General features: G+C 36.4%; 1 protein-coding gene and 1 long non-coding RNA gene across 5 annotated transcripts; both read left to right on the top strand.

The window, feature by feature from the left end:
- Positions 1-9,787: 9,787 nt before the first annotated feature.
- Positions 9,788-13,038, top strand: LOC141634235 (uncharacterized). 4 transcript variants are annotated; one of them, XR_012538990.1, is made up of 3 exons: positions 9,788-10,387; positions 10,616-10,745; positions 11,132-13,038. It is a non-coding gene; the product is annotated as an uncharacterized LOC141634235 (long non-coding RNA). The 4 variants fall into 4 exon arrangements; XR_012538988.1 differs by having other exon boundaries at positions 10,616-11,281; positions 11,371-13,038; XR_012538987.1 differs by having other exon boundaries at positions 10,616-11,533; positions 11,664-13,038.
- Positions 13,039-24,769: 11,731 nt separating this feature from the next.
- LOC141631978 (uncharacterized) lies at positions 24,770-25,846 on the top strand. Its single transcript, XM_074444578.1, has one exon. The coding sequence runs from the start codon at positions 24,770-24,772 to the stop codon at positions 25,844-25,846; it is 1,077 nt and encodes a 358-aa protein (XP_074300679.1).
- Positions 25,847-27,163: the final 1,317 nt, after the last annotated feature.

Below are 27,163 nucleotides of genomic sequence, written 5' to 3'. Positions count from 1 at the left end.
GTTGAAGTGTTTTGGGCTATAGATAAACATTAGAGTAATTTTATCGACCAAGAGTTCTAAAAGTAGAATCGATTAAAAGGTTAATCCACCGAGTTATATTGATAAAGGTTTCATCGGCTACCCCGTGCCTAAGTTGATATGAATTTGGGTCTTGGAATCATTTATCTAGTTGGGTAGAGGTCACTAGAAAAATGCATAAAACTTGTTTAAATCATACATTTTTACGAGTATTATTATTAAAACGACATTTGTTTTACTCCTATTTTGTTTTGTAGACCACTTATTTTTCTCATAACAAATGGCAACACCAACACCAAACGCCACGCCTCTCGCTAATACTTCTTGGCTCCGATCCTTCATGGATCGATGTAAACTTGAAAAGAATGGGTCAAATTTCTCCGATTGGGATGCCCAACTCAAATTGGCCGCCCAAGGTGACGACAAGCTTCGTTACCTTACCGAGTCCTCTCCACCCGAACCTACTACTAGGTCGACCGCCGCCAGTAGGGAAGCATATGAGGCTTACCAAAAGGAGTCCTCCGCAATGAAAAATGTCTTGATATTTGCGATGGAGGCGGACCTCCAAAGGAGAGCCTTTAAAATGGGCAATGCTAATGAGATTTACTCCAAGCTTGTGACAATGTTTTCACAAACTCCGCGGATCGTCCAATATGAGGCGGCCGCGGCATTCTTTGATCTCGACTTCAAAGAGGGCCAAAAGGTTAGCCCTCATATGCTCAAACTTATGGAGCTTGTCGAGACCTTGAAAATTCAAAAGGTTGAAATCCCCAAAGAACTCATTGTAGATAGGATTCTACACTCCTTGTCCAAAGTCAAAGCATATGTTCAATTCCGGGTGAATTTTAACATACAAGACAAGGATGTGTCTTTTGAAGAATTGCACAAGTTACTTGTGCAAGCCGAGAGGGACATGGGGTTAAATGTGAACCCACCAAAAGATGTGCTTAACATAAGCACTAAGAGTAAGGGGAAGTTCAAGAAGAATGGGAGGAAGGGTAAGAAGCAAACTCCCACATTCACCAAAGCTAAGACTTGTGAACCTAGCACTTCAAAAATCAAGAAGGGTCCTCTTGATAAATGCCATTATTGTAATGGTATGGGACATTGGAAAAGAAATTGTTGCAAATACCTTGGTGATATTAAGGCTGGAAAGATTACTCCAGTAGGTAAATGACTATCCTTCTTTTATGTTTCTAATTCAACTATGGTATTATGATGCAAAGTTGTGATAATGTATATCCCTTTTTATTTGTAAATAGGGTCTCCACCAAGCAAAGACAAGGGAAAGGAAAAGCAAGCATGAGAAACCATCAAGAAGCTAGGGATAGCTTTCATGGAGCTTTGCTTTTCATTGTCTTACTTTAAATTATGTTTTGGATTTTCGAACCTTAAGTTTCCGTGTTCGACATGGAAAGGTATTTTGGATAATGGGTTGTATTTGGATAATGGTGACATGGTTTGCAACCCAAGTCACCCGTTTTATCATTTTATCCTTTTGTTCTAAAATTCATGTTTAAATGCTTGTTCTTAGAAACATATAACTTAAAGTGATCTAATAGACAAATATAATGACGGGTTTCATTATATGTTCACATGCTTAAGGCTTGTGTATGATCATTTATAAAGCGATTTTGAGTCTATGAACTCTCTTAAAGGTATGTCAATCACCAAGTACACATATGAAATCTAAAACTATTAGTCAACCTATAAGGTAGTTCTCCTTATACTTCAAATCATTATTTGTGTCTCATATGCTATCTTTGAATCTATAGTGTATTTATTCTAAAGATAGAGTGGGAGAAAAATGAGGACACAACATACGAGACAAGATAAAAAATTGTGTACTTGTGTAAATGAAGATCTACGCAAGAAAGAATGATTTGAATGAAGGTATATCTATTTACATAGTATACCAAATATATGAGATCTATGGTCTCAAGTAAGTTCTATATGACAAAAGAGACCAAGTGAAGTAATCGAAAGAACATATTCATATGATAACTACACGAGGAGACCGAAAGAAAGTTTTGGAAGAAAAATGACTAATGTAAAGTCTTAACAAGTATTTGACTAAGTTCTATATGATAAATTTTGACCAATAGTTTCAACCTTGAGATTTACTTAAGAGCCTAAATGAATCATAGTAACATACTAGTTATGATCGAGTTGCACAGATTGATATACCGATATCTTCAATGGCCAAGTTTTAACCACGCAAATGTCATTGCTTAACCTCATTATGAAATGGTTAAACCTCCTTCCGAAAGGGTATTTCGAAGGACGTGTTCTAGATATTATTTATATTTGAATAATGACATTGCTACACATCATTATGACATGAGTGTGTTAGAGATTTAAAATCTCTTTACGTAAGGTTAAAATGAGACCTCTTCGAAATAGGTATTTTGAAGGGATATGATGGGAACATATATGGTTTTATTTTAATAACTTGGCAATGCAATTTATATTTCAATTCTTGAAAAGTTTCGATTGAGAAGTCAATTTCGAAATATGTGAAATTGAGTGGGAGTTAGGAAATTATCATGTGAAGACATGGAATTTAGTGGGAGCTATCATCCTTTGAATGTTTACAACTCACCACTCATTAAAGAATGACGAGCTAACACCTTCCTTCACAGAGGATGTTTTGAGTTTTCAATTCTGGATGAATTTGGACTATGATGAATCCAATTACGACAAGAAATATTGGATTAGTATTAAGAAATACACATCATATCAACATACACATAGGTTATTCATATAGATGAAAATGGAATTGCCATTAGCAGTCATGGTCGTTCATTGAACCTATGAATAGTTGATCTCATGATTATTAGTAACTAATGTTTCCGCCATTAGAAAAATCATGCACATGTCCAATAGTGAATAATATGCATAAGAGCATGATGATTCATTGGTAAGCCATAATAGAAACATCATGAATTCTCAAGTAGAATCCGATGAGCGATTTCGGTGTTTCACAGAATACTCTATTATGTGTTAAGAGGTTGCACATATTATAGAAAGTTCGAACACACGTAAAGATTTATGGAAATCCTAACTTTTCAAATGAAAAGGAGAGATAAGAAGTTTTGGAAAGATACTTAGTTGAATAAGAAGTTACTCAAAACTAATCTTTCCTAACTATGCTAGGACTTATGAGAAGTGCTAGGCCAATCGTCTTGGCAAATTGTTGCAAGACTCTACAAAACATGTACCTAGTGCATTGTGTGTGGATGGAGTACTTGATCTGTACAAGTTATATCATTCACCACAAATTCGTTCGTTATTTGATAATCGATAAGGAAGTTCTTTCAAGTTAAAGAACCGAAACCAAGGTCGGGAACCTTGATGCGTACTTGGTAAGATTCATGCTATGAGAGAGAACATGAATGTAAAGGAAAATGCAAGTGTAAGAAGTTTGAACACATGGACACATGGCATGTTAAACTTCTATTGCAATCAATAGGTGTTTAAACTTACGATATACATCACAAGGTTGTAATATGATATTGACTACCCGAGTGTGATGTCGACATTTGTTGTTTGAGTTATTATTAACTCACCTTGTACATTGTTACATCCAAATGGGTTGTGGAGACAATTGAACCCCGTTAAAGTGAACATGGATTAACATTGTATTTGCCCATAGTTACTTACTTGAGGTGACGTCTCGAAGTGACTAGAGTGTGAAGCGATTGATGGCAAGTTCAAGTGCCATAGAGTCATGTGAGATGACTAGTCGATCACATAGGCAGACTGTTAGGAACTTTTTGTCAGGCCTAATGACCGCTTATAGAGTTCTGGCAAATTTATATAGCCTGGTCGTGGTGAGAGCTGCTATAGTATTCAAATGAGTCGATTCTTTTGACTAAAGACTATTCGCCTAAGATGGCACAGTTTCAGATTAACTTTGATTTATGTTACTACGACCTTCGTAAATGGGGTCAAATGGGCATATTTTGGGTTATGATGGCTGTGGCTAGTCGAAGGGAATGAGTGCGATAGGAATTGTCCATCCCTAGTCAGGGTTATAACAATATCTCAGGGCCACTCGAGGAGTAATGAACTGGAAATGCGTGGCCACGCTCGGAAGGTATCTATGATAGATAAATCCGGTCAATTAGTTATTCTCCAGATCGAGGAAACCACTCTCGATATGATCACTTGCAAGTACGACCTGAAAGACACCTTGCATTGAGTGGGAGATAGTTATAGGACAAGAGAATTGGTGACGCACACTTGTCGAAGACAAGTGGGAGATTGTTGGAATATGTGTCCTCCGACAATAATGCGATCACGACTGTTGATCATGATGATCACATGTTTAAATCTCATTATAAAGAATACAATTGGGAAGTAATATTTTTACTGTCAACTGATCAACATATATCGGTAATGATTGGCTGACTAGAGTTTGACATTACTGTCATGCGACGGTGGTGATCAGTTGATCCCCTAGGTCATACCTATAGGGCAACACTCTTAATTGATCATTTAATTAATCGTATAATGTTACGAGTTAATTGAATTACTTGAAAATTGACGGACGATTTTGGAAGTAAAATTTACGTATCACATTGAAATTGATTAAAATGAGATACGGTGTGAGTAATCGAATTGTATCATTACTCAGATGAAATTATTGTTTAAGGAAACAATTAAATTTGAATGAATTATTATAAATACGATTTATAAATTTGTAAATTATTTTGGTACAAGTAATTATGAATTACTAAGTCGATTTTTGCATATGACGTATTTTTATTAATACGTTGATTTTTAATATGTTAAAAAAAATACATAACAAATTTATGTTACATATGACATGTGACAAATTGATAAATTGACAAAAATAATATGGAATCCATATTATCCAATGTGCCGAAAATTGGAGGAGTATTAAGCTAATATTATGTTGATTGTATTAGTGGAAGGCGTGATGATTACCTACTAATCTAGCCATGCAACCCTATTATGCATTGAGAAGACAAATAATTGCATGCATTGGCTCCCTCCCATGCCCCCCTTCCACCCGGTTTTGTGAGAGGAAAAACCACTTGGTTTTTCCTCTTACTTCACCTAATATACACAAAATGTTTTGTGTTTTTATCATTCATTCATTATTCATCTAAACTTTGAGTTTTAGAAAGAGAAATAAAAACTTCCTTCTTCCTCCTCTCCAAACCGAAAATATTAAGTGTTATAATATTTTTGGGTCAATTTCATACAAGATTAATATTGTACTAGTAACTATAATATTAATTTTAATTAAGAGTAAGCTTTGGGTATAAATCCTTGGGAGAGATCCTACACTTGGGTCTTAGTTCATCCAAAAGGGAAAGCTCAAGAACAAGAGAGAAAGGTGATCTCTCTTGTGCCCATTAAACCGAAAATCACAATGTAAGAACAATGTTTCTTCCTTATTTTGTTTTAATGTTTGCATGCATAAGATCAATCATTAATTTTATGACAAATTAAATTAAAACATATATGAATATGTAAGTATATAGATCTACTTATCCTTCAGTTAGGAAGCACGAAACATGGCAATTTGACGGATTTACCAAAATAATAACCCGTATGAATAGGAAATTATTATTTGAGGAATTAGTAAAGATCCAACGTAGAAAAACACAGAAAGAAGGCTGAGGAAAAGGCGCAGCAAGAGATGCGTCCCTTTGAAGAGGCGCAGCAGGTGCTGCGCCTGTTCCCCAGTGTATCCGTCCTGACGGATTTTAGCAAACAACTTTTAGTATAAATAGAGACGTCGAGGGAGGTTTTATTCACATGATTCTTCCGTCTTTCCTTCGTCTTATTACATAAAGCTCTCAAAATAAGCATACATCATGAATACTCACGAAATTCATCTAAAAGAATGGACAAGTGAGTTCTCCAATGTGGATAAACACGATATAGGTGCTATAATTTTGGATCACTTTTGATCTTGAAGTTCATCAAGGTGTTCAAACCATTCCTAGATGCTTGTCTTGATTATTGGGACCCGAATTATCACGTATTTGCCTTCCCCGGAGGCGACATTTGCCCATTTCCCGAAGAAATTGCTGCGATTGGTGGTTGGGATCCAGAACATTTGCCTGATATACCCACTACTTCTCAAGGATATAAGAACAAGTTTAGGGATTTGCTTGGGTTGACAAGAGCTGAGGTGGACCGTCTTGTGACCTCAAAGGGAGTGCGAATGTTGGACTTCATTGATCGATTCATTAATAGGGCAGATCCCACTATCTCTTATGTTGCCAGGCAAAGGGCATTCGGGTTTTGCCTACTACATGTATAAGTCCTTCAGGGGCATGTTAATGAGAATTTGATAGGTGATCCTCGTTATTTGAGCCTGATTGAGCAAATGGAGCTGCGCAGGAGCCCAACTTTCCTGTGTCTAGGAGAGATCCTGTTGGGGTTAGATAACAGGAAAGCCAACCATGACCTTCCTTATCTGGAAAGTCCCATTATTTTGCAGGTAATACCTGATTTTGGTAGGTCTGGCTTATGGAGCGTCTTCGATTGATCGAGCCCTCAGTTAATGTTCCTACTTATCATGCTCGCTCAATTGCGATGAGGACTAGGCTCCACATGGCGGACTTCACTCGAGTACGCAACTATTGGGAAAACAAATTGAAGGGTGATGATGGTCCATTGATTAGATGGATCGTACCATGGTGGCATCTTAAATCTGTCACTGGAGTATCATCCTTGGATCCTGCCCGGTCTGTGCGCATTCCTGGCTTGGATTTTATGATATGCATCTTCCCGGAGAGGTTGATGAGGCAGGTTGGATTGAAGCAGATGATTCCGAAGCTTGATACTGTCCCGCAGACTGCCGTGGCGCTTACTACTGAGTGTCGAAGAGAATGGGCCATCAAATGGGCTCAAAGAAATATGTGGTTCTTGAACTCTTCTATTAGTGCTCTATGGGTGTCGGATTCCTATCTGCGGTGGAGGAAAGCTACTACTCCGGAGGAGCGCGAGAGATTGAAGAAACGCGAGCCTGTTGACTATAAGGTTCGTGATGTAGAAAAGGAGAAAGAGAAGCATCTGACTGAGGGAGAGGAAGAAGCCGGGTTTCGAGTTGTTCATCCTTCGAAGAAACCAAAGACTTCTCTAGTCGTCGAGATGGTGGTTGACAAGAACGGGAAGGCTAGACCACGAGAGAGACCGATTGTGATTAGGTCTGAAGTGGCGCAAGAACGTCCGGCTCGAGGTCAGGACAAGAAATATGATAAAAATGACAAAGGCAAAGGGAAAATGGATGAATAGCCTAAGTCTTTATTATTATTCATTATTATTATTATTGTAATAAGAAGGTGGGGCTTTTAGAATCCTAGCCTATTTTTTTTTTATGTGGCATATTATTATTATGGAATAAAAGAGGTTGATTGGTTATGAAACCGTTACGATTTTCTATCATTATTCTTGTCGAATTCCAAATACAATTGCAAATGTCCTTCTATTTACATTTAAAATAATTAATTGGTTGTATCCTGTGAAGGATTGCCTACGTATTCATTTAAAAAAATGGAATCAAACCCTTGCGTGTAGTTCAAGTAAATGAAAAAGATTAATTGTTCTAAGCAAGAGCTTGTAATGAACTTAGAAAATAAGCATGAGCTTTCACTTACTCCTAGAATGCATTTCAGTTTATTTGATGATATGAGGATGACAAATTGTCAAAATGCAAGAGCAAGATGACATTAGCTTATTTCAGCTTGGCCAGGGGCCGTTTATTTCGTGCCACCAGAGCGACACGTGAGGTTACGCGAGGCGCGTTTTGGCTCCTATTCTAGACATAGTAACGTTTCAGTTGGTCGAGGTTTGTCGGGTTGGCAAATTCATTCCCATCTAAGTCTGTGATCCTAACCACACCCCATGAAGTATGGACTTGACTAGAAATGGCCCGGTCCAATTGGGTTTAAATTTTCCTCGTGGGTCGACAGGTAAAAGAGCTCTAATTGATTTGAGGACCAAGTCTTCTTCTTTGATGTTCCTTGGCTTGACCCTTTTGTTGAATGCTCGTTTGATACGTGCCTGGTATGTTTGCACATTATGTAATGCACGAAATCTTCGTTCATCTAGAAGGATGAGTTCTTCATATCTATCCCTCTTCCAATGGGCTTCTGGGATTTGAATTCGAGTAAAATACGCAAGGATGGTATTTCTAGCTCGACTGGTTGTACAACTTCCATGCCGTAGGTCAAATAGAAAGGGGTGGCCCCAGTGGGCGTCCTAACAGATGTACGGTATCCCCATAAAGCAAAAGGTATCTTGCTTGGCCAATCTCGATAGTTGTCAGTCATTTTCTTGAGAATTATGACAACGTTAGTTTTCGGTCTATATGGCGAGGAGTGGTGATGCGTGATTTTGTACTTGGCTAGAAATTGCTCAGTCTCAGCTTGGAAATGTGATCCATTGTCACTGATGATCTCATGTGGGCAACCGTATCGACAAATAATGTTGGTTTGTATGAACTTTGACACGTTCTTGGTTGTGAGACTAGTGTAGGAAGCCGCTTCTACCCACCTGGTAAAATAATCGATTGCTACTAGGATGAAACAGTGACCTCCTGTTCCGGCTGGAGTGATCTTGCCGATGATGTCAATTCCCCAAGTAGAAAATAGCCAGGGGGAGGTCATGGTGTAAAGCAATGAAAGAGAGACATGTTGCACATTCCCGAAGATTTGGCAATTGTGGCAATGTCTTACATATTTGATGTAATCGGATTCCATTGTGGTCCAATAATACCTCAAACGTGTTATTTTATTTGCCATCATGAGTCCACTCATGTGAGGGCCACATTCTCCATCATGGACTTCTTCCATCACTTTCCATGCCTGTTAATGATCAAGACAACGTAGGATTCCACCAAGAAGTGTTCTTTTGTATAACTCTCCTTGCATGAGAACGTATTGGGAAGCTAGTAAGCGTATAGCGCGTTGTTCCCTTTTGTCCATATCCGGTGGATAGGTGTCGTTGAGTTTGAAGTTTAGGATCGCTTGGAACCAAGGTTCCTCTTTGATTTCCTCTTCATCAGTGATTTGGCGCACATAAGCAGGCTTTGATCATCGTTCGATGCATAAAGGCATTTCTACCATGCTATCCGACATATTAATCAAAGATGCAAGTTTTGCAAGAGCATCTGCAAATTGATTCTCTTCTCGAGGTAGGTGTAGGTACGTTACTTGATCGAAGAATTGGTCAATTGGGTCTATTCTGGCTTGATAAGGTGCTAAGCTTTCACTTCGGATTTTCCAAGATCCCGTAATTTGGTTGATGATCAAAGATGAATCCCCATGCACTCGAAGATTCTTGATGCCTAAACCTACTGCTGCTTGTAATCCAATGAGACAAGCCTCCTATTCTGCAGCGTTATTTGTCACCTCGAAGTCTAGTTTGACAGAGATTGGTGTATGCTCGCCTTCAGGAGAAATGAGAAACACTCCTATTCCAAATCCTCTTAAGTTCGATCACTAGTAGAAAAAGTCTCATTGACATCGCCATGTTGACATCGCTTCTTAGTAAAAACGATGTAAAAACCATAAGCTTAACTATTGACATTGATTTTTAAGAAAAAACGATGTAACATATTTTTTATTTTTTATTTACATCAGTTGCTAGCATCGGTTATTTGAAAATCGATGTTAATTTATTCCCATTATATCGGTTTTACTAGAACCGATGTCCATCTTTTAGATGATACTCATGTTACATCGGTTTATTGAATTGATGTAACACGGGTTGTTATTCCATATTCCAATAAACATATCTCGTAACTTCTATTTAGAAACAAAAACCCTAAGCCTCTCAAGAAGAAAACCCCTTAGCTCCAAACACTATTGCAAGCCGTCGCCCTCCACCGTCTGTGTACCACCCTCGATGACCACAGTAGAGCCGTGTCCTTTGCCATCACGTCCATCACACGGTTCATTCGTTGCCCTACCCATTATCGTTCACACCAGGCCGACCACCACAGTCCTTCATCTCTGCTGCAACTACTCCATCAACTGCTCTCCTTCGATGCTGATATATGAATAAAGATACATACAAATAATAATTAGTATTTATCTTATTGTTTCTTCATTATATTACTGCTGATTGAATGAGTTTTGCAACGAAAAATGTTATGGACTGATTTGGTTTCCGATTTGCCTTCTGATAAACTCATGCTTGTTATGGTCCGATTTGGCTTCCAATTTGACTTTTGATAAACTCGTGCTTGTTATAGATAATTTGCCTTATCATATTGATCCACCTATCTTAATATGTTGATAAGGAATGCAATGGTTTGTATGTCCATTCGAGGGCTGTCATGGCAATAGCAATACGCTTCCATTATCGCCGCACTGACGTCGTAAGTACACCTCGCTATTAGGCACCCAATAAGCTAATTATTTTCAGCTGTGTTAGGTATTAATTTCTATTGAATTATTCTCCGTATCATTTAATTTGGTTAGGGTTTATGGATTAATGAATTAGTGTTTTTTTTTTAATTCTATCGAGATTAAGATTTTTATTTTTAGGAAAGGCAGTTTTATCTTCCCCGTATTCTCTGTCTAATCTCAGTTTTGATGCTCTTCAGGACGGTATTAATTCTCGCATTCTCTACCGCCACAAATAATAATAGCAGGCACTAAGGATTGCAACATGGATTTTCCTCCTTAATCTAGTACCTTTCATCCCCGAGCTTCCTTGCATGGTATCAATGATAGGTATCTTGATTCCACTCCATTTCTCTATTAGTTCGATTATTTAGAAGAGATGTTCGTGGGTTTCTGGAAAAACGTCACATATGCTGCATCTATTGTTCTCACAGCATCCCAATTTTAAAATCTTGTCTTTCACATTTAATCCCTAGTTCGACTCTGCAATAATTTTCTCTCTTCCCTTCTCCTATGAGTACTCAGGTCATACTCTGTAGATTGGTTTCTTAGTTGGAATTTTTTGTCCTTGGTCCATATGAGTTAACGGGGCCAGCTTTGAGATCTTGCTTTGCATGTGTTTATTGTTGTGATTCCCGTGTTTTTCTCTATATATGTAACTTCTTATATTGCCTATGAAATGCCTCACATGTTTGTGTATTTTACTGGATATGTAGAAACCAATCCTGGACTCTTTACGAGTGCTTGTTAATTACACTGAGCAAGAGGAGTATAAATGTATACTCATAGATGCGCGAACATTACTTGTTCTGTTTGAAGTGACCTGTGATGATCTGAGCTCATATTGTAGCTCAATTCAAAAATCTGTATGTTGATAACTTTTCACAACATTTCAGAAATACCATTATTTATCTTGTAGTTGAACTGATAGTATTTTTGGTGGAGGAGTGTGTAGAATCCAGCGCGTCAAATTGTTTGATTGCCTTGATCCATGGGGAAGTTTGCAATATACATCCTACATTTAATGCCGTAAAATTGCCTGATAGTGGTGTGACTGCCCTTGCCTATGTTGCTCATAGCTACCCTGATCCCGAAGTTATTAACCTAATGCTCACAAGGTTTGGTCCATGGCCTTCCAATTCATTTTGTGCTAATTAATTTGAGGTGTTTTGGTTTCCATAACAGTGTTAGTTTTTGTTAGTTCACATAATCCGTGATTGTGCTTATTTTGTTGCCAACTGATTGTAGTGTCATGGAGCACCTATACTTTTGGTATCGAGGCAGTTCTATCATCAGACTTATTTCTCTACTCTGCCTGTGGTTAAGGAGTAAATGCGAATTATTTATGTTTCGGTTAATTCTTTACTCGTATTTATTTAATTATGAATATTTAAGTCACTTATTAACGGTTAGTGGCGGAGCTAGGAAGATGGAGATTTTAATTAAAAATATTGAAATTTCCGACCGTCAGCGGGGGCGAACGTCACTGCTAGCCCCCCAAGCTCCACCACTGTTTACGGTTTTTTCACATTGTTAATTGCATAGTTACGTTACCAAAGAATCCTGACTGGTTTGGACCACATACAGAACTGCTGAGAGATGTGACTGTTGCTGGTATTCCCATTCCGAAAAATTCCTTCTTTCTTGCCGCTATCCACATTTATAATGTTCATAGAAGACTTTATTTGGTGAGTTTTCAATATTTTTTCATTCATACTATACCTTGGTGAATAAGGATTACTCCGTATATTGCATTTAGAAACTGTCAATTTTGTTTTCGTAAGACAGCGTACTATTGTACATCTGTTAGACCGTATGGGGATTGAGTAATGTTATTGTTGTATAACTTGATGATTTACTGGTTTGGAACAATGCAAAATATTCCGATGCCATTTGCTAGAGAATTGCTAGGATGTGGTACCCATGCTTCAAAATTCATTAAGCTCGACGGTGCAGAAGGAAGGCAATGAGAAGTTAAATGTTTAAAAAAACGGCGCAAAAAGTATGTTGGGTCAAGTATGGATCAAATTTGCGTGTCATAATCGTGTAAAGGCTGGAGATATCTATTTTTTTGAGGTAATTCCTTCAGATAACAATGTTCTCAAAGTTCAGGTTGTTAAGAAACCGAATATCAAAGCTGCCAGATTTAATTTCAGAAGCAGTATTCGATCTTGTAAAGCCTTGTACGGCTGTACTTGTCCGCTTTTCTTGATTCATCAAGCGTTGTAGGTTAATCTTTGTTCTGAATTGATGAAAATGCTAAACTGAAATTGTGATGCAACTAGTTCTGATTTGCTGTTATGATTTTGAATGCTAACCGAGTAACCTGCATGCTGTTCTTGTGAAACGTCGGGACAACTGGTCTTCTGAACTTCACATTACTTAGCTTTTTCAGGCATGGGAATCCTGTCCCGAACTCGACGCAATGTTGCTAGCTAGAAGGAGCTCAAATATAAGGAGCAAAGGAGAAGTGTTAAACTAATTATGTTGGTTTCTTGTACGACTTTTTGTACCTTACTATCATTATTTAGTCAGACTACAAGTATCTCTTTATGTGTAGATCTAATTGTTTATGTTCACAACACGTGTATATTTATACTTTTGGAGTATTTATTTATAAATTATCGGCTTTAGAAGTGTAATTTTTTTATTGATTGCTACTCTCATTATTTGAGGTGTTTTTCCCATAAGAAACGCCTCAAAATGTAATTTTTTTTAATAAAAAAAAACCTATTAACATCGGTTTTAGTTAATAAATGATGTACATAAGGTGATGTTTACATCGGTTCTGTTCCAAAACCGATGTAAATGAGAGGCTATTAACATCGGCTATAGAAAGAAACCGATGTATATTGTATGCTATTAACATCGGTTTTACAACCGATGTTAAGGTTAAAAATACTATATATGTCGCCCCCATAAACATCGCCACAAAACCGATGTAAATGGGGCAAAATAACCGATGTCAATGACACTTTTTCTACTAGTGGATGCTCCATAAAAATAAAGGTCCCAGGAGTCTACATCAGTTTAGAGTATATCCTCATCCAGAAACGACTAGGTGTCAATCGTTTGTGTATCATTAATGGGATTTTCTGCGAAAAATTCGGCAATGGCACGCCCCTTTATAACTTTCAAAGGTACATACTTGAGATCGAATTCTGAGAGCATCAAAGTCCATCTTGCTAAGCGTCCATTGAGAACGGGTTTCTCGAAGAGGTATTTGTCAGGATCCATTTTGGAGTATATTTTGACGGAGTAGCTAAGCATGTAATGGCGTAGCTTCTTCGTTGCCCACACAAGAGCGAGGCATGTCTTCTCGAGTGGTGTGTATTTGCACTCGTACTCCAAGAACTTCTTACTAAGGTAGTAGATAGCTCTTTCTTCTTTTCCTATGGTTTGAGCTACCATGGAGCCCATGGCCATTTCAGTTACCGTGAGATATAAACCAAGAGGTTGATCTCGTTGAGGTGGCATGAGCACTGGTGGTTTGGCTAGTATTTCCTTGATTCGGTCGAAAGCCTTCTGACATTCATCATCCCACATGGTGTGATCTGTTTTCTTTAACTTCTTGAACATAGGTTCGCAGATCATGGTGAGTTTCGATATGAATCGACTTATATATTGCACCTTGCCTAGGAATCCTCTAACTTCTTTCTCCGTTTGAGGTTGCGGCATTTCGATTAGAGCTTTGATCTTAGAAGGGTCTATTTTTATTCCTCGTTGTCTAAAAACGTATCCCAGAAGTTTACCGGATGTTACCCCAAATGCGCATTTCTGAGGATTGAGCCTCATCTTGTACTTCCGTAGTCTTAAGAAGAATTTGCGAAGATTCGCAATGTGCCCCTCTCTATCCTTGGACTTGACAATCATGTCATCTACGTATACCTCAACTTCTTTATGCATCATGTCATGTAAGAGCGTAGTTGCGGTGCGTTGGTATGTAGCTCCGGCGTTAATTAACCCAAACGGCATAACCGTGTAGCAATAGGTTCCCCATTGAGTGACGAAGGCGGTCTTATGCATATCTTCTATGGCCATCTTGATCTGGTTATATCCTGCATATCCATCCATGAAGGATAGTAATGTGTGATCTGCTGTATTGTCCACCAATATGTCGATATGTGGTAGAGGAAAGTCATCCTTATGACTCGCTTTGTTTAAGTCTCTAAAATCAACACAAACACGGATTCTCCCATCCTTTTTGGGTACGGGTACTATGTTAGCTACCCAGTCTGAGTACTCGGAAACTTTGATGAACCCGGCTTTGAACTGTTTATCGAGTTCTTCTTTGATCTTGAGAGCCCATTCTGTCCTCATTCGACGAAGCTTCTGTTTCACGGGTTTAAAGCCCGGTTTGATTTGGCTTCTATGCTCTACGATGTCCAAGTCGATCCCTGGCATGTCTTTGTAGGACCAAGCAAAAATGTCTTTGAACTCGTGTAGGAGGTCTATGAAACTGGCCCTTTCGGTAGAGCTCAAGGTCGTCCCTATCCTAAGTTCTTGGGGTTCTAGTTCGGTTCCTACGTTGATGGGTTCAGTGTTTTCTATTATTGGTCCCTCTTCCCCCTCTTGTAGTATTTCTTTGGCTATGTAGGGAGGTATCTCGATCGAGTCTGGGTCTGGGTCATCCTCAGTATCATCGTAAACAGAATTGAATTCAGAGTAACACAGATAGTAAGAAGAACCTGATTTATTCATATTAAAGTTTGAGAAAAGTTGAAACAAAGAAGCCATCTGATCTGCAGTCATTGGGGGTAAAGGGACAGCTGTTGGGATATTTCCTGAACTACTGTTACTATCTGATACTACGCTAGGAGAAACAAGGGGAGTGGGAATGACGACAGGAGGAGACTCTCTAGGAACTTCTCTAGACTCCGACTCTGACTCTGACTCGAATTCATCGTCTTCTGGTTCTCCTTTGAACATCTCTCCTTCTCCCGTGGTGAGCATGAAGAGTCTTCCTTGATTGTTTGTCCACTTGATCGACTTTCTCCATCCTTTCTGCTGATTTGAGTTGATTTCTGTGCCCAGTGTGGCAATGATCTTATCTATGATGCTTTCAGCGCTCTTGATTAAGGGAAGATCCTGGAGGTAGACATATTCCTCGCTATCCGTCCATATCCCATTGATCACCTCTTCTTTAGGGGAGATAAGATGTGAGCAATCTAAGGTAGATTCATCACTTGTTATCATCATAACTCCAAGAGGATTGTGAATGTTGTTAGGCTTACCTCCAGGCGGTATTGGTAGGCGACCGTCTTCAATCATGTCTTGAAGCACATTTTTCAATTTGTAGCATTTCTATGTATCATGTCCCTTACCTCTATGGTATTCGCAGTACGAATTCTCATCCCAGAACTTGGATTTCTTTCCTGGTTTGGGTGTAGGGCCTATAGGTTGAAGTTTACCCAGTTTCATCAACCTTTTTAGAGTGTTGGAATATGTGTCCCCAATATTTGTGAATTTTCTTGGTGGGGTACTCTTCTTAGATGGCTCTAGAAGGTTAACTTCATCAGTTTTGCTAGTAGAGCCGTAAGAACGACTTGTTGAGCCTTAATATCCACGACCTACCGCTTTGGACAAGAGCCCTTTACGGATGTCATCTTCGATCCTTGTTCCTAGTACGGTTAAGTCTTTAAAGGTCTTAATATTTTGGTACCTCGAATTGTTAGGTTCATATACCTATTATTAGATTCCTCTAATAGTGAACTAATTAACTTGTTAATTATTTGTTCTTTATATCTAGTGCATGCATAACAAAATGAAGGATTTATAAGAAGAACAATGTTCCTTACATTGTTAGGTGTTTCGAAATAATGGGCACAAGTAAGGTCACCTTCCTTCACTTGTTCTTGAGCTAAATATGATGGATGATCCTCCTAAGACTCCAAGTATAGAAGCCACTCCAATAAATTGCACCCAAGATTAATCCCAAAAATTCCTACTAATATTACCTAGATATGTAGTAGAAAAATAACCTTAATAATACTAATATTTTTGTATTAATACCTCTAGTAATAGATGATGAGTATTAGTATTGTACAAAGTTTTTATCAATTGCATGTGAGGGAAAAACAAGAGGAAAAACAAGCAAAAGCATTTTTTGCCAAATTTTGAGCAACAAATGCTCTCTTTATAAGACCAAAACCGGTGGCCTCACACTTGGTAGGAATCTTTTGCTTTTGTTTTACTCACTTGTAAAGTCTATGTAGAGTGTAGGGAGCAATGGTGTAAGAAGTAGTATGAAAAGCCTTGTGTGATATGTCACTATCACACAATAACCAACACCTACAAAAGACAAAAGAGCATCTCTTGTGCTCTTAATATGACCGAAATATTGGACTTGATTTGGTCCATTTTTGCCTTTTGTCATTTGTCCCACAAATGCTTATAAGTCATATATTGACTATCTTACATAATTAATTATTAATGTAATCATTTAACACTTAAATATTACAATTAATAATATAATATATACTCCACTTTTTGAGTAGTATACTACCATTATATCAACATATAATGGCTCCCATAAATACTAGTTAGTTAAAATTACAACTTCTTGTAACTTTAAATAACTAATTACCTCTACCTCAAAACTTATATTAAAAACTCAACTAATTTAGTAATTTAACACTTAATTACTAAATTAAATCTTATTTAATCACATTACAATAAGACGCAAAATTTGCACTCTCATAATTAAGGAATTAATTAATTCGTATCGCATACAATTAATTAAGTATCTATTTGGGCCTCATCCTATAGGTGTGACCTAAAGGGATCAACTGACCACCACCGTCACACGACAGTAATGTCAAACTCTAGTTAGCCAATCATTACCGATTAATGACGGTCAGTCGACTGTATAAAGAATCATCCCTCATGTATTCTTAGTATGAGATTTATTAATGATATTTAAATCATGTGATCGCACTATTGTTGAGGACACATTTCCCAACAATCTCTCACTTGTCCTCGACAAGTGTGCATCACCAATTCTCTTGTCCTATTACAATCTCCCACTCAATGCAAGGTGTCTTGCAGGTCGTACTTACATTTGATCATATCTTGAGTGGTTTTCTCGATCTCGAGATTAACTATCTGACCGGAATTATCTATCAATGATACCTTCCGAGCGTGGCCACGCATTTCCAGTTAACTACTACTCGAGTGGCCTTGAGATTTCAAACAACCCTGACAAGGGGTGGACAATTCCTATCGCCCTATTCCCTTCGTTCAGCCACAGTCCATCATAACCCAAAATATACCCAGTTTGACCTCATTTACGAAATCGTAGAGTATAAATCAAAGCTAATCAGAAGTTGTGCCAACTTGGGCGAATAGTCTCTAGTCAAAAGAATTGACTCATAAGAATACTATAGTAGCTCTTTCCACGACCAGGCTTTATGAATTACCAGAACTCTATAAGCGGTCATCGCCTCGACATGATTGTCCCATACAGTCTGCCTATGTGATCGACTAGTCATCCCATATGACTCTATGGCACTTGAACTTGCCATCAATCGCATCACACTCTAGTCACTTCGAGACGTCACCTCATATAAGTAACTAGGGGCGAATACCATGTCAATCCAGTTCACTTTAATGGGGTTCAATTTGTCTCTACAACCCATTCGGATACGACAAGGTAGCGGGTGAGTTTAATAAAACTCAAACAATAAATGTGATTATCACATATGAACAGTCAATACACTATTACTACTTCATATTCTATAATCTTTAGTGTATTATAAACACTAATTAAAATGCAATACAAGCTTGGCAAGTGGATATACCCGATATCCATATATTCCAACTTTATTAATTGCTATTTCCTTCAATTCGATGTTATCTCTAATAACTTGAATTCATTTCTAAGTATTTGTCTAGACTTATTGCTAGACGTGGGCTCTTTAACTTGAAAGACGCTCCCACTGTTATCACATAACTTGTGATAAAGTCATTTGTAGAGGGATTCACCCTTAATCCCTACGTTGACTATTTTATCACAACTTACTTAGATTCCTTTTGTAGATATTTGCAATGTGAGAAACTAAAACACTTTTCTTAGTTTCTTACTCCTTTGTCAATAACATTAGCTTAGGATTTCATCAAATCCTTTTAAGCTTGGAAACTAAAGTTTGTGAAACCCTTCAACACCTAACTTAGTTTATCATCCAAACATATTTACAAGTCATCAATTGTACTTTAAGGCTATCACAAGCCCATCTTATGAATTAACTTATTATTGACTCATAATGTACCTAGCATATGGTACATCACAGCACGTGCGTCTGTTGGCATACATAATCGTTCTAATGGCGGAAACATTAGCAATCGATTTCATGTAATCAACAACTTAATGGGTTCAGTGAACGACTATGACTCCATCATAGTAATTCCACTTTCATCATCATGAATAAGCCATTCATCCTTGTTGATGTTAAACAGATACGAAAGATCTTATCCTCATAAGACTCTCAACTCTATGCCAATATACTCTCACATAGATTCGGTAATCTAAAGTATATTGCACCCTTTCCTAGTTTCCCAATCACTCTTGCCAGAAGAGAGAATTGGTACATAATTCTCAATAAGTAATATGTTATCAACATATAAGACATAGAGAAATAATTCTAGCTCCCACTTAACTTCATGTATATCATGATTCTTCAATCATGTGAATGAAACAATTCACTATAATCACATGAACGAAAAGTATAATCCTTTAACGCTTGCTAAAGATCATTCTAAGATCACTTAAGAAAGTTACGCATAATATGTTAGGATTCTTAGATCTTCATCTAAGATTTTGTGTTTCAAATACTTCCTTCTCTAAATTCCCATTTTAGAAAAGCGAATTTTATTTGCCATTCTTCAATGAAATGCGGCAATTCTTAACATAATTTATCTTGATTAACATCATTATGTAAATCTTATGCATTTGAGTACTTTGGAGCTCTTTTTACTTTTGAGGAGACCCGCGTCTTAAAGTAAATCTACTCTTGAGTAAATATTTTCGGATTGTAATGCTTCGGCTCGTATGTAACAAGGTCATGATACTATCACTTTCACAAAGTAATATTTTTGAACAATAAGACATGTGCGAAAAACTCCTACTGAACTATGCTCTCATACTATCTTCATAGATAATAGTTCAATACCAACTCCCACTCTATAATTCTATTACTTTCACAAAGTAACATTTCAACTATAAGAGATGTTTGTGACGATTCAATCTACTCCCACTCTATCTCTCAGAAATACATCTAATATCTTGAGAGATAGCTTTGTGAGTCACAAACATATATATTTAACGGAGTATTAGGAGTTTTACTTAGACTATGTATTAACTATCAAAAGGCCATCCTTACATGGCAGCTTGATAATATACGAGTCTTATCCATGTCATCTGTTTAATAGACTCTCTATTCTAGGTATCTCATGGTTGACCATCCGTTTAGAATTACTTGTCCGTTTTGGATTGAAAATTCCCAAAATTGAGTTCAACAACTCAAACCAACTCATATTAGTTTGATCTTATGGGTAGTGACGCTAGGTCATAATCCATCTTTAATAAATAAAATTTATTACTTAGATATTTGCCACTACGATTGGGTCGTAATGCTTAGAACTTTATTCAATTGGTTCTCTACGTCATTTTAGAAATTTCTCAAATTTCTCAAATGCTTCATCCTTTATTTGATTAAGTAAATATACCCTTATCTACTTGAATCATTGGTAAAAGTGACGAAGTAGTCATAAATTCCCCTTGCGGTGATGCTCATTAAAACACATACATCGGCATGTATTAGTCTCAACAAATCACTTGCTTGTGTCCCTTTACCACTAAAGGAAGTACAAATTATATTGCAAAGGAGACAAGATGCGCATATTCCATATGATTAAAAATCAAATGGTCCAATAATTCTAGTCGACATTAGCGTTTAATGCGTTTCTCATTTACGTAACCTAATTGAAAATCAAATGTACAAATCATTTGAATTACAAGTTATGAGTCTTTTGGAACGTATTATGTAGATATCTTTACATGAGTTGGAACTGTCTAAAACTTTTGTATCATAAAGATAAGTGACATGGCTCACATCCATGTCTATTTTCAACAAAATACAACAATTGTCTTTAAAGACAAAATATATATCCTTTCATGTCTCACATAGAAATGGAAATAATGTTTTAGAATAAGTGGGAACATAATAACAATTATGTAAATCATAACTCAAAACTATTAGCAAAAACAAGTATATAAATTTCTTTTGAAGTGGCGGCTACCCGAGCTCCATTTCATTGTCGTAGATTCATATCACTCTTGTTTAGCTTTTCCACATTTCCAAGTCCCACTTGGAATAACAAGCCCAACTTTGATATCTTCTAAATACTTGGCGCAATTTCGCTTCCAATGGCCCATGACATTAGAATAATGACATTCATGGTAGGATGGAGCACCCATCTTGGTTTTGTGGTAGTCTCACTATCAACTTCCAATTCACAATCGGATTTGGGTTTCTCACTCATCTTTGCCTTTCCTTTCTTAATACCAATACTCCTTTCATTTGCAAGGACACTCTTGCTAGAACTCCCACTTAATTTGATATTTCTCCTTGTTTCATCAAACAAGGATATCTTGGAATCTGTGAGATTCCCCTCATATGATCCTCTTACCTGAGAGGTAGGCATGAGTATGTGAGTGGGAGGTGAAGACGTAGTAAAAAGACAAAGATTTCCATCCTCACTAAAGCCAACGCGTAATTCTCTAATCGTATCATTGTCATAATCGGAGAATTTTTCATCGTATGATTGGAGCCATGTTTCAACGGTGATTGGTGTAGGAGTATTAGATGAATTCATTGCGTATAATTAACTACAAAAACGGAAATGAAGGAAATAATTATCATCTATCGTTTTAATAATACTCGTAAATTTAACTACAAGCATTGCATTTATATAGTGACCTCCACCCAACTACATAAATGATTCCGAGATCCAAATTCATATCAACTCGGGCACGATGAGCCGATTCATCCCTTATTAATATAACTCAGTGGATTAACTCTTTAATCGATTCTGCTTTTAGAACTCTCGGTCGATAAAAATTACTCTAATTTTCATCTTTAGCCCGGAACACATGCGACTACGGTCAACAATACTTCCGTTGAGCTCAATCCAAATTTCGATGTAATAACATTTTACTACCCCACTTCGCCAACGTAACAACGTTTGTATTACGGTGAAGTCGGATTAACTCCCTCATGAAATTGGTACTTCATGGGTTTCTACTATTTGGTAAGGCTTTATCTCAATTATTATATGTGAGAGGTCTTGTCAATTTATTATCTATCACGTTTTTAAGTGAACTAAAGCGGTGAAGTACGATAATTTTAATTGACACGGTCGATGACTCGATATGATATGCATGTGTTGTTATGGCGATTTGGCAATGCATGCAACATATTAAAAGAAATGCAAAGCAATAAATAAAATTCCTAGTATGGCCTTCCTAAAATAGAAAATCAAATAATCTATTACATATTCGGAAACCAACTCCTTTGGTCCCTTGATTCTTCAAATGACACGCCTCCCAAGACACCGTCGTTGTCGGATCACCTTTCCGAATGGCACCGTCTTTGAAGATGCTCCATAATTACCAATAATAATAAAAATACGAAGCTATTCCTATTATACATTTTTAAAATGGAAAAACTAATGAAATAAAAATAAAAGTGATACGAGATCACATTAAATTACAACCGAATCAATATTCCCTTTCATTACGGGTAATATTGATTAAAACTAAGGCCATACTAAGATAAAATTACATAATTCAAAATTATATAAATAAAAGACATTCAACAGTTGAAATATGCAGCATTATAATATGTACCTATCATGCCAAATGATGTGCCAAATCGCCCTATTTAACTTATGTCATACATATAACCCGGTTTTATGGAAATGCGTGATAATAACCTTTTAAAATCACTAATTAACACTTAAATCACATCTAAGCTCAAGTTAATTATCCTAACACCTTTTAGGACTCAAAAATTAGTCATCACATAATTTTTGACAATAATTCAACTTAATTTAGTTTTATGCTCATTTTTGACCTTAAAATCATCATATTTATGAAATAAATCCAAATTAATTTATAAAAATTTCAAAATTTGAATTTTAAACTTTTGAACATTATGGAATAATTCCATGACACTCATAATGTCAAAAATCATGGTTAAAATTTTTGAATTAATTTTGAGAAAATATAGTTGCATTTTTATCGTTTTTATCTCGTAAAATGTATAAAGTATACGAAAATTAAACCAATAATTTTTACAACTTTAGATATGATTAGTGGGATATTAATGCAACTTAAAATAATTTTCTCAAGCCTTGCAATACGTTTTAGCTAATTTTTGCTAAAATAGTCACTATTTATGCCATTTTTCCTCAAAAATCCATAAATCATGCTAAAGAAGATCTCTTAATCTAGAAATTTCCATAAACTCTGTAAATCTTGCATGTAACATCATATTAAAAGATCATGGCTTAATTCGATATTTAACTATTTTTAACCATTTTACCTCTTTTAATCCATCTTTATCTCATAAAAATCATAAATCATGCAATATTAATCAAATTAACTCGTCCTTTTACAAAAAACTTGTAAAATATGCATGTGAGGTCATATAAATATTCCAAGGTCAGAAACGAAGTTTAACTATTTTTAGCATTTTAATTCCCATTTTAGTCATAAAACTGTAATAAAATGACCAAAAATCCTTAAAATGAGCAATAAATTTCCATAAATCATAAAAATGACCTAAAAAAATTTTAGGACCAGAATATATAACATGCATGGTGATTTCGTGGCTTATACTTATAAATCATAAATTTTTAAGTTTTATATGTTAACCTTTTAACTCGGAAAAACAATAACCGATTATGCATGCAACATCTTTATGCTCTGATACCACTTGTTAGGTTCATATACCTATTATTAGTTTCCTCTAATAGTAAACTAATTAACTTGTTAATTATTTGTTCTTTAGATCTAGTGCATGCATAACAAAATGAATGATTTATAAGAAGAACAATGTTCCTTACATTGTTAGGTGTTTCGAAATAATGGGCACAAGTAAGGTCACCTTCCTTCACTTGTTCTTGAGCTAAATATGATGGATGATCCTCCTAAGACTCCAAGTATAGAAGCCACTCCAATAAATTGCACCCAAGATTAATCCCAAAAATTCCTACTAATATTAACTAGATATGTAGTAGAAAAGTAACCTTAATAATACTAATGTTCTTGTATTACTACCTCTAGTAATAGATGATGAGTATTAGTATTGTAGAGAGTTTTTATCAATTGCATGTGAGGGAAAAACAAGAGGAAAAACAAGCAAAAGCATTTTTTGCCAAATTTTGAGCAACAAATGCTCTCTTTATAAGACCAAAACCGGTGGCCTCACACTTGGTAGGAATCTTTTGCTTTTGTTTTACTCACTTGTAAAGTCTATGTAGAGTGTAGGGAGCAATGGTGTAAGAAGTAGTATGAAAAGCCTTGTGTGATATGTCACTATCACACAATAACCAACACCTACAAAAGACAAAAGAGCATCTCTTGTGCTCTTAATATGACCGAAATATTGGACTTGATTTGGTCCATTTTTGCCTTTTGTCATTTGTCCCACAAATGCTTATAAGTCATATGTTGACTATCTTACATAATTAATTATTAATGTAATCATTTAACACTTAAATATTACAATTAATAATATAATATATACTCCACTTTTTGAGTAGTATACTACCATTATATCAACATATAATGGCTCCCATAAATACTACTCCCTCCAAATAACTAAGTATTACATCAACTCAGCCTAGATAACATCACAAGTCAGTACTACTCTTCAGCATCTTCATTTCTTTTTCATTTCTTCAGTTTTATCTTCCTCTCTTTTTTTCTTCTCTTCTCTTTCTCTTGCTTCATACTGCACTCAAAAAAAAGGTTAGTACAACAGTCCAAAATATATTCACAAATCAGTATTCAAACGAGTATAACAATGCGTGGTCCAAACCTTTCAAATGATCAAAGACATAGGATTGTCTGCATTTTATTCGAGCATACCAATAATGGCAGGCCAGAAAGAGGTAAAATGCAGCAAGTTGCTGACCAGTTTGGAGTGGACAAAAAAACCATATTTTGAATATGGAGTCTTGCAAAAAGACAGAGACTAAATGGTGATGAATTAGACTTACATTCAAAGATCAAAGGGAAGAAAGGAAGGCCTACTATAGAAATTCCTGTTGAAAGGATACTAGCAATACCAATGGGAGAAAGAACTTCATTAATCACATTTAGCAAGGCAGTTGGAGTCTCACCTTCAACAATTCAGAATTGGGTTAAACAACGCAAAATAAGGTCACACACGTCAGCCTTGAAGCCTTCACTAACGGATGAGAACAAGTTTCACATGATGTGGTTTGCTCTTTCACAGTTAAGGTATGATAGAATTTCTAATTCTTTAAAGTTCAAAGAAATGTCAAATGACATTCATATGGATGAGAAATGGTTTTACATTACACAAGACCAAGCCAAGTTTTTTGTTCTCATGGAAGAGATGAATCCATATAGGTCATGCAAAAGTAAGAGCTTCATTACCAAATTCATGTTCATGTCAGCTGTTTCAAGGCCAATATATGATGGAAATGGCACACTTCTTTTTGATGGGAAAATAGGAATATTTCCCTTTACTTTCATGGATCCAGCAAAAAGAAACTCAAAAAACAGACCAGCTGGGACTTTGAAAACAAAGTCAATAGCATCCATTACTAAACAAGTAGTGAAAGATATGCTTATGTCAAAAATACTTCCAGCCATTAAAAGCAAGTGGCCACGAAACATGTCAAAGAACATAAACATCCAACAAGACAATGCAAAACCCCATATTAGATGCATTGATCAAGACTTTGTTAATGCAGCTACATCAGATGGATTTAACATAACCCTGAGTCAACAACCCCCCAACTCACCTGACTTGAATGTGCTAGACTTAGGATTTTTCAGGTCAATTCAAACACTACAGCAAAGGAAAAGGGCAAAAACTGTTGATAAATTAGTGTTCAATGTTATACAGGCTTGGGATGAAGAGCCTCCTTTATGTCTCGATGATGTGTGGTTAAGTCTACAAGAAGTAATGTTGGAAGTCTTGAAAAATAAGGGCCATAATGACTTCAAGTTACCACATTTAGGCAAGAAAGCACAAAGGGCAGCAGGTACATTGCCTAGAAATCTAGATGAAAATCAAGACATTGTAATGGAATGTCTCCATGAATTAAATGCAGCAGGGAAGGATCAAGGTTTAGAGCATATTACTGTACCAATGGCAGTAAATCAGCAAATCTAGATGCAAATGAAGACATTCATATTTTGTTGTAAAATATTTAAGTAATGTACTGAAGTCACGGTCTTTTGGCAATGTAATGAATGTTTATAATGGAAGCATTCCTATTATGGAGTGCTTACATAATAAACATCAGTGAGACAGTGAAGTTATTTTGTAATCTCTAATATTGACAAGTTATGCATGGTTCTGATGTATATTTTGAAATGAAGGGGAAGGAGCTCTCAAAGCATTTAGCAATCTCATCACTGAGCCTTCATATTGTATGATTAAGGTCTCCTAAATCCAGAGCATTTCAAGATTTTTGTGTTACATTCAAACTGTCATGTGGTGGAATATGAAAGACCTCCTACATAAACAAATAAAAGCATAACACAAACCTTGAAAATACTATGGTGGAATCCTTATCAAAACTCTCAATTCAATTTATTAGCACTGAACATAACTTTTGCCCCATCAAAGCTCTCATACCAGTAAGGTTTCATCATCACTGAGCAACATCTCAGACCAAAAAAAATTGAACCATCACTGATGTACATACAACAACACTGTTAAAACAACTCTCGGGCCTAAATGACCTTATCATTGAGTTGTGTAAGGTACTAAGGCCTCCTACAGACACACCAACAAATGGTATACCATGTGGTGGCCTTACTACCTTTGTCAAATAGCCACTGACTTAAGTACAAAAGCTCTCAAACCAGTAAGGAATGTCATCACTGAGCAACCTAAACGTCATACAGATTCAGAAAATGAACACAACAACCAGCAGACAGAAGACAAGAGACAAAAAACCTGTAAAAAGAGCAACTGAACAATCACAACCAGCAGACATCAACAACCAGCAGACATCAACAACATGCATCAGACATAAAATAGCTACTATACACACCCATTAATACCTAGTAACAAGATAGTAACAAGACAACATGCATTTACTTTACAGAAGACAGTAAACAGCAAAATGAACAAGTTTTTTACAGCAAAATTTTTTACACCTGCAGAAAACACCAGCAAAAAGTTTTTTACAGCAAATTTTATTACACCAGCAGAAAACACCAGCAGAAAGTTTAAATCAAAATAAAAGTGTCGACATAAACAATAAGATGACATCAACAGTAACGTATAAAACAAAATAAAAGTGTCGAGAGAAAGTTTATACCAACTCAACATTTTCAGCAGCCTTTTTATTTTGCCTATCCATGAACCTCCTCACATAAGCATCAAACCTCTTTGAACTTTCTGATTCAGGCTCAGGGAGAACCGCTTTCGCTTCATGTACCATAAAATAAGGCTCAGGGAGAACCGCTTTCGCTTTCG

The sequence above is a fragment of the Silene latifolia genome, chromosome Y, assembly GCF_048544455.1.
Source record: "Silene latifolia isolate original U9 population chromosome Y, ASM4854445v1, whole genome shotgun sequence".
In the NCBI taxonomy this organism is placed as follows: domain Eukaryota; kingdom Viridiplantae; phylum Streptophyta; class Magnoliopsida; order Caryophyllales; family Caryophyllaceae; genus Silene; species Silene latifolia.
This window is presented reverse-complemented; position numbering and strand designations above follow the sequence as displayed.